The sequence below is a fragment of the Streptopelia decaocto genome (genome assembly GCF_964273445.1).
Source record: "Streptopelia decaocto genome assembly, chromosome: 4".
Taxonomy (NCBI): domain Eukaryota; kingdom Metazoa; phylum Chordata; class Aves; order Columbiformes; family Columbidae; genus Streptopelia; species Streptopelia decaocto.
This window is the reverse complement of record NC_138658.1, coordinates 53,628,430-53,637,368: the sequence shown is the minus strand read 5'-3', so window position 1 is coordinate 53,637,368 and position 8,939 is coordinate 53,628,430. Positions and strand designations below refer to the sequence as shown.

General features: G+C 41.1%; 1 protein-coding gene across 1 annotated transcript; it reads left to right on the top strand.

The window, feature by feature from the left end:
• Positions 1-2,667: 2,667 nt before the first annotated feature.
• CHRNA9 (cholinergic receptor nicotinic alpha 9 subunit) lies at positions 2,668-8,055 on the top strand (the record flags this gene model as incomplete). The annotated part of the gene is made up of 5 exons (XM_082051342.1): positions 2,668-2,734; positions 3,835-3,980; positions 4,760-4,914; positions 5,552-6,084; positions 7,499-8,055. The coding sequence occupies 5 exons, from the start codon at positions 2,668-2,670 to the stop codon at positions 8,053-8,055; spliced, it is 1,458 nt and encodes a 485-aa protein (XP_081907468.1).
• Positions 8,056-8,939: the final 884 nt, after the last annotated feature.

Below are 8,939 nucleotides of genomic sequence, written 5' to 3'. Positions count from 1 at the left end.
ATGTTTGCCTGCCCGAATGTCCAATATGTGGCAAATATTGGATATATTTGATGACTGGAAACACAATAGATCAAAACCAGGAGTTATGATCTATCCCTTTGCAAGTTTATAATGAATAGCACATGGAATATGTGTGTATATAAGAATAAATTGAGTAAACAACACATTAAAACATGCTACTGGTTTTTGTCTTTTGAGAACGCACAATTTCTTGTCGAAGATGTCACCAGTCAGGCAGAAAGGGACCTGGGGGTACTAATTGACAGGAAGCTCAACATGAGCCAATAGTGTGGCCAAGTGGCCAAGAAGGCCAATGGTATCCTGTCCTGTATCAAAAATAGCGTGATCAACAGGACAAGGGAAGTGATCCTGCCCCTGTACTCTGCATTGGTGAGGCCACACCTGGAGTATTGTGTTCAGTTCTGGGCCCCTCAGTTCAGGAAAGACATTGAAGTGCTGGAGCGGGTCCGGAGAAGAGCAACAAGACTGGTGAAGGGACTTGAGCACAAGACCTATGGGGAGAGGCTGAGGGAGCTGGGGTTGTTTAGTCTAGAGAAGAGGAGGCTTAGAGGTGACCTCATCACTCTCTATAACTACCTGAAGGGAAGTTATAGCCAGGTGGGGATTGGTCTCTTCTCCCAGGCAGTTAGCAATAGGACAAGGGGGCATGGGCTTAAACTCTGCCAGGGGAAATTTAGGCTGGATATTAGAAAGAAATTCTTTACAGAGAGAGTGGTCAGGTATTGGAATGGCTGCCCAGGGAGGTGGTGGACTCACCGTCCCTGGAGGTTTTTGAACTGAGATTGGACATGGCACTTAGTGCCATGATCTAGTCAATGGACTGGAGTTGGACCAAGGGTTGGACTTGATGATCTCTGAGGTCTCTTCCAACCCAGTTGATTCTGTAATTACAATAAAGGTGCAGGGTTCCATAATATATGTGATCCTATGCCAATTAGTATTAAGTACATCAGTCTGTACTACTTGATGGATATTTGTTGCTGGTGTAACCGGTTAGCAGATTGCTTTGCCACAGGCCTGAGACAAGCTTTGTCTTGGTTCCAGTAGGGTTTATAGCAGTACCCTCAGTTATTCTCGTAATTTTGATAAGAGAAGCGAAGCAGTAGCTGTTTGCTGGCGTAAGGGCAAATGTTCTGAAGACTCAAGGTATCCCCTGAGAATGCAGTGATCTGACTGTATCAAAAAATCTTTCATCTTTTTGTCTCTGATTGTTGTTGTCGCTAATATCACATACCTTCTTCCCACGGAAAAAGCAGGTTATTACCTACTACCTATGGACTGCTTTGACCTTTTTGACTTCTAAACTATTTTCCACTTTTTTCCCCTTTGACAATTCAGCAAATGAAGTGACATAGATGGATTTCATTACAGGTGCTTTGACTGAAATTATTTATTGCTTACCTATTAAACCTGGCCATAAATGTCATTGATTTATAGACCCTACGAAAGCACAAATATTGGACAGAAAGTGCCAGGAATGCTACTGTATAGAAATTATGTGTATGGAGGGATCAGCTTCCTTCTAGCCAAAAGACTACACGGGAGCAAAGCAACAGTATTTTATGTTTTGTGTGGATCAAAACTATTCTGGACCAATTCTTTTTGCTGGTAGTTGATTCTGTATTTCTGGTTGTCTATTTCAATGACTGTTTTCTGTTACTTGCTCTAAAAGGATGGCAAAATGGACTGTAGTGTGTGTCATGAAGGATGAACTGGACTATGGAAAGGAGAAAGTCATCTCTTGTCTGTGAGAAACTTGTAAGAAATTGCCTGCAGTACTTGGAAACTAGCTTGGCAACATGAGTAATACAGACAGAGCTAATGATCTGACCACTGGGGTAGATGGGAGGCCAGGTGTGATACTGTTTCATATTCATATTTCTCTCCTATAAGTCTTCTGGCTAAATGCAAGAGCTGTCTAACTCTAATTCTTTGTAAAGTCTTGTCAGGTTCATCTGGGAAAAACTGCACTGTATTGGGAAATGGCATTTTATCTGCAGAGTCCAATTTTTCTTTCTAATTTCCTGTGCTGAGTTGGTCTCAGGGTTGTCTACACCAGCAGAAGTTCCTGTTTGTGTGTTTTCTGACTGGTGTAGTTGAATCTTTACCATGTGGCACCAGTTTGGTAGGTGAAAACATTGTTTTTTTCAGTGTGGGAATAGGTAGGCTGTGGATGGTTATGTGGTGGGTTTTTTTGTGTGTGGATGTGCAGGTTCTACAGATCTTGTTTTGAGCAAGCTACTAGTGAACATAGAGGCAGTAAGACACGGCCCACCAAAGAAATGTGAAAGAGTTCTTTGTAAATTGGTGAAATCTTACATTTGTTGTAAAGATGCAATGGAATACATTTTTCCTACTGATATCCCATGTGTTTGTCTCTCTCCACATTAGCTGTGGAGCAGGCAGCTCTCAGGTTACAAAGGGAGGGAGGGTTGGCCAGAGCTCCAGGCGGTGACAGGGACAGAGACCATCGATCTCTCTAGGACTCTGTCAGCGGCTGAGGGAGGACTGAGTTGCTTCTAGCAGCTCATCAAGTGCCTCAGCATCTTTGTATTGCTGTGCAACTTGATTTTTTTTTTTGTTAGTTTTGGATGGTGATAAACATTTTTGTGCCCTTGAGTGAACAGTTTTGTTTAAGGTCCAGAAATGAAGAGAAATAGCCTGTCCTTTTCCATCTCTCTCTGGTTGCTGTTTACAGCAGTGATGCTTCAAGGTGAGAATACTGCTTGATAGCTAAATGCATGAGATTTATTTTACTCAGATAGGAGCTGGTGTCCTGATGTGTCTTAGGCAGTTGAGCTCCAGAGGTCTTACATCTATTTCATTTTACTTTGTCTCATTGATGCATAGATTAAATGAATGGTTGTGTACAACCAGAACTTAAATGGTCTTTGTGAAGCTTTGATTTGTTAGGATTTCTTTTTAATCAGGAAAGTTTGTGTTGAACTCTAGTCCAGGAAGTCCCTGTGCGTGCCCAGAGAGTGATCAACTCCAAAAAGCATTCGCTTCCTATATAGTGCCTGTGGTCGTTTGTGAAAGTCTTGTGAGCGTTACTGTCCTTGCCCTTTGCTTGCAGAAATATGTGAGTATATCTAAAGGTAATACAAAGACTGCCGACAGAAACTGTGATGCACAAAACAGTCTGGAACAGCAAGTGTTGTTTAAAACCTGAAGTTTTAATTAACTGTCCTTCATGACTAAGTTTGGATAGTAAGAAGCATCTCCAAATATATGGTCTGGAAAATGTGTTACTGCAAGGATGTGCTCATACATCATGCAATTACCAATTTGTGAATAAAAGTGGCTCAAACTTTTTCCAGGTGGTAGTGAAAAAAGTGTAAATTCTGAAAGTAGCATGAATCCATCAGTGCTACATGTAGGGAGATATCTCAAGCCATTAGCCTGGGAGCAGGTTTGACTTCAGATTTTGCTTCTAATTTTAGCTTGGCAGATACATGACTGTAAATCAGTGATCTCTGCCTATGAAAGACATCAGTAAAATAAGGGTAAAGATATTTACCTTCAAAAATGGCAGGAATATCTAGATGCAGAGGTTTTGTGTGGTGTTGTGTGTTGTTTTTTTTTTTTAGCAGGTGTGAAAACCTAGAGTTAGCTATTAATTTACGGGTGAGTGCTGTCCTTATTTGAACAGCTTCATCAGGTATACTTTTGTTTCTGCACTAAATGATATTCTACAATGCATGAAAGATAAAGACAATTATAGCAAATACTACCTGAAGCTGTAGAAAGAGGATATCTTCTGTTGCCGCTCAGTGCTTGATCTGATGTACTGAACAAATCTATGTGATTTAGTTGTAGAATCAGCCAAAGGAAAATATGCTCACATGCTGTTTAATGAACTGTTTGAAGACTACTCAAATGCTCTGAGACCAGTGGAAGACACAGATAAAGTACTGAATGTCACTCTTCAGATCACATTGTCCCAAATTAAAGACATGGTGAGTAAGAGTACAGTTCTGTTTTTCTAAAGATGTGGGGAAAAATTTGCTTGGAGTAGGAAAAGCAACTTGCATTTTGTTGTAACAACTTCAGTAATGCTTCCTCACCAGGATTGTGTTCTCTAGTTCTTGGTAGATTCTTACCTGATTGCAAAGCTAAGACTTCCATTATAAGTTTGCAAACTTACAGCTGCTGAATTGTTAAGACTTCTTTTGTAGTTAGGTGCTGATATTGTATCCTCCAGGCAACTTTTGCTGAGTTTTAAATAGAAATAAAAAATGCTGCTTTTTTTTTCTAAGATGCAATTAATTTCTACATAAACTCCCTATTTTAGCTTTCAGTAACTTTAAATAAATTTTGTTCAGCCAGATATACTTTTAAGGCAAAAGAAAATGTGTCTGGAAGGAGAATAGGAAATCACTTTTGTGACTTCTGAATTTCAACTTCAAGGCCTCGCCTAGCTTTCAGAGAATTTGTTAGACTGAATCTGTTAGCTGTTTGGTATTCTGAAGCTCACAAAAGGAGATTCTTAAAGGTACTGGGAGCCTTAGACAATTATGATAAAAGCTAGCAAGGCTGCAGGGGGAAGAAGGTTTGGACAAGAGAAAGTTCACATAACTAAGCTCCCTGTACAGTGTATGGGCATAGGTACCTGTCTGAGAAGTGGTATTGTGGCCTGTTTCAGGCACTGCTTTAAAGCTATACAACAAATGCTGTCTGCATCCAAGATGTTATTTTTGTCACTTTCAGCTAGAAAGATTTCTACATTTTTATGCAGGATGAAAGGAACCAAATTTTGTCAGCTTACTTATGGATTCGACAAAGCTGGTATGATGCGTACCTCAAATGGGACAAAGATAAATATGATGGATTGGATTCTATCAGGATTCCAAGCAATTTGGTTTGGAGACCAGATATTGTCCTATATAACAAGTGAGTGTGGGTGGAGAAAATCAGCTTGAATATTTGTGTAAGAGAAGGAGGGGGTGAAGGAGGAATTGACGCAGTCTGAACTTTCATCATTTCACTTTGCCTTAGCAAAGGGTTGCTTTGTTGTCTTAACATTTGTTGTTGATAATCTAAATATTTTGCAATGAAGCCATAGACAGGATTTGGCAGTTGCTTATGCTACACACGAAAGCTGTTCTGAGTTTCTCTGCACTGGGAATTGAATATCCTAGTGGTCTGAAGTACTTTCTGCTATGGCTGCTGAAGAGCTTTGGAAGATTGTGTGTCCACAAAAAGGTGGTACCCAAAGGCTGCGCTCCTTGCTCGCTCTCCCAGGCAGTGACCAGCAGATTATTTTCATCTTTGAATGGATTCCTATCCTGTTTGAGGTCAAGTTTGAAGAAGTTATGGCCAACAAATACAACATAACTTAGCAGCACTGATGTTTGGCATTCATGGGCACTAGTACCTGTAAATAATAGTTAAAAATAAGTTCCTAATAAAATTCGGTATAAATAAATAATACTATTTCAGAATTGAGGGTCTTCCCTTCTGCCCCTTCCCTGGCTCGCATGTTCAGCTGTTGCCTGTTGATCTTGACTGTCACTTTTCTGTCTTTTAGGGCTGATGATGACTTTTCAGAACCAGTGAATACTAATGTTGTGTTGAGATATGATGGAAAAATCACTTGGGATGCACCTGCTATCACAAAGAGCTCATGTGTAGTGGATGTATCTTATTTTCCTTTTGACAGCCAGCAGTGTAACCTTACATTTGGATCCTGGACCTATAATGGTAATCAGGTAGACATCATCAATTCTCTTGATAGTGGTGACCTCTCTGACTTTGTAGAAGACGTGGAATGGGAGATTCATGGCATGCCAGCAGTTAAGAATGTCATTACTTACGGCTGCTGCTCTGAGCCTTATCCAGATGTCACCTTCACACTGATTTTGAAAAGGAAGTCTTCATTCTACATATTTAATCTGTTGCTGCCTTGCATTTTGATCTCTTTCCTGGCCCCACTAGGATTCTATCTCCCTGCAGACTCTGGGGAAAAAGTATCTCTGGGTGTTACGGTTCTTCTTGCTCTGACCGTGTTCCAGCTGATGGTTGCAGAGATCATGCCTCCCTCTGAAAACGTACCTTTGATAGGTGAGCTTTACATGCTTTGTCTTTAAACATAACTTATTAATAGCAGGGCTTTATGTCAGGGAAACTGTACGCAGTCTGTGGCTTCTGGGAAGATAAAGGTGTTTTGTTTTTTAAAACATAGTGAAATACTTAAAATGTATGTGGAATTTGTACAGGTATGCTGAAGCTCTTGAAAGTTATGTTTGTTTCAAATTATATGTTAGCTAGCTCCTGCCCCTGGCTGATCCACTCCCTGGGCAGAAGGCTGCCTGGCTGCCCTGGTGGTATTTCTGGAGGACTAGGAACACAGTTGCCTCCACACTGGCTTCCAACTTTAAGATAATTCAGATCTCATTATTTTTACTCTTGTTATTACTGTTTATATGAAAAACTGCATGGCTTAACTGAGACAAACCACTGGTCAATGAATAGGAAAGCTGAACGTATTTCCACACCAGCAGCAACTATTCCTGCCTAGAATATGGGCTTGCTGAACTGGAGTACCTACTTTACCCTCTGATCATCCTGTCTAAACTAAGGAGCCAGGACCTCACCATCCTTTCCAGCCTCTTTGAAAACTGGGACTCCACCAGGCTTGTGTCAGCGACCCAGCAGCTGCTTTTCCTGCAGAGGTGGCACAGCAGCCAGGCTGGGAGCTGCCTCTGGCACAGGCACGAACCCCAGCAGGTTACCTGGTCAGCTGTGTACTTCAGTTCTGGAAAGCAGCAGCTGAAGGGCACAGCTTGTCTTCACTGTATCTGCTATCTGTTCCTGGCCAGAATGAGCTTTGTCCCTGTTTGGACTAGCTGTACTAAAGTTTGTACAGTCTGAAGAAAATCCAGACACAAATCTCAACAGGCAGTAGAGTCACCCTCAGCTCTGTGCCTGGCCTCTTGCTGTCAGTACACTGGATGTGGGCACCAGCAAGGCCTGGATATTCACTGCCCTGCGTGAATGTGAAGACATCTGCTGATGTGGGGTGTGTCAATAGCTCCAACAAAACATTATCACCACTTTGGTTAATACATCAGGAAGTAGCATTTCTAATGTGTCCCATGAAGCCACCAACATTGGGATTTTACAGACACAAGGAAAAGAGCCAGGCTCCTGATAAACATTTTTAAGCTGTTTTCTGAATGGATGTATTTCAAGAAATTAGAGGATTTGGCTTGCAAATATTTGCCATGTTAATACAGTAGTCACTTACTCATCTGATAAAGACATGCCAGTAGTAAGTATGATGTTTTACTTTTAGTGGTTTTAATATTTGTTTTTAGATGGTAAATGAAGTATGATCTAAGTATAGAGAATCGGGTGGTTAAAAATTTGTTTCACTTTCACTTACGGTTAGTACTATGTTGTCACATTGTCATTGTTCACATTTAATTTTTTTGTCAGGCTAGCATCTTAAATATTATTTTATTTTGTGTTCCAGGGAAATATTACATAGCAACTATGACCATGATCACAGCTTCTACTGCATTGACGATCATTATAATGAATCTTCATCACTGTGGCTCAGAAGCAAAGCCTGTTCCACAATGGGCCAGGGTGGTTATTTTGGACTACATGTCAAAAATCTTTTTTGTTTATGATGTGGGTGAAAATTGCACGAGTCCAAAAAGGGAGAAAGAAGAAGAATGTAAGTTAGAAGGGGATGATGGGTTTCAGAGGAGGCACAAAGAGATAAGGGGTCACCTTTCCAATAGGAATGATGACTGTGATTTCAAAGAGAAACTCAATGGAAATTTGAATAAAAGCTATGGAGTTCATGGTGAAAATGTTAGGGAGACTGTTGAGTGCTGTTCCTGTTACAAAATGCTGATTAAAAACATTGAGTATATCGCTAATTGTGTTCGAGACCATAAAGCAAACCGGGCCAAAGGAATCGAGTGGAAGAAAGTCGCAAAAGTGATGGACAGGTTTTTCATGTGGATTTTTTTTATCATGGTGTTTTTTATGAGCGTACTGATCATTGGGAAAGCAGCTTAACTGAGGACAAACGCACCCCTTTAGTAAAGCTGAATATACTGGGTTAGCTTGTTTTGGTGGAGCTCTAGGACAGGGGTGCTTTTGATCTTTGTCTTGCATTCTGTAACAATACACAAATTCATTCTGCAGGCTGTGACAATGTTGAGATGTTGCTCAGCTGATGGCTTTGCTAGTGACTGTTCTTGCCTTTTAGTATGGAGTGCAGCCCTGATCAGGGTGCTGGCTAAGCGCTCTGTGCTCCATCTTAATGGGTGGTGGCCATGACTTTAGGCTGGATGGGGTGGAGTGTTGCAGGGATGGAGCAGACAGCCTAGCAGGGAGCACTGTATTCTCAAGGCTGCAACTCTGCACCTTGTGACTTGACCAACCGTTTATCTCCCCCAGAAAAAAAAATACAAGTGTCTTTGACAAGGTGGCAGTTTCTGGAAATCATCCTGTTCATGGTGTTGCCTTTTTTAAGCTTGTTTTCCTATCTCACGCTTTTGTTGTGGCTCTTTCTGATCACTGTTGCCATCATTTCACAGGCTCTACAGGTCTCTCTGTGTCTTTCACTTCTAATACCCTTGAGCTTACTGAATATGATGGTTACTTTGATCTTCCTCTTTACCATTTCCTGCTGCTGAATATTATCCTATTGTCACCAGGGCTCCAGTATGCCAGATTCCCAGGACTTCTTCCTCACCAAGTCAGAGGTATTCTATTCCATTCTTTTTTTCTTGAGCCTATTAATAATAGGAAGGAGTTCTCCTGTCTGTTCTAGGTGTCTCATTCCCCTGGGTATTTGTGCAAGATGGGACTTCAAGTGCTATTTGAGACTGCTAAAATAGGAGGCTGTGACTTTTGTCTCTGCTCATTTTATTGACCAGTGTTCACCCTCTGTGTCC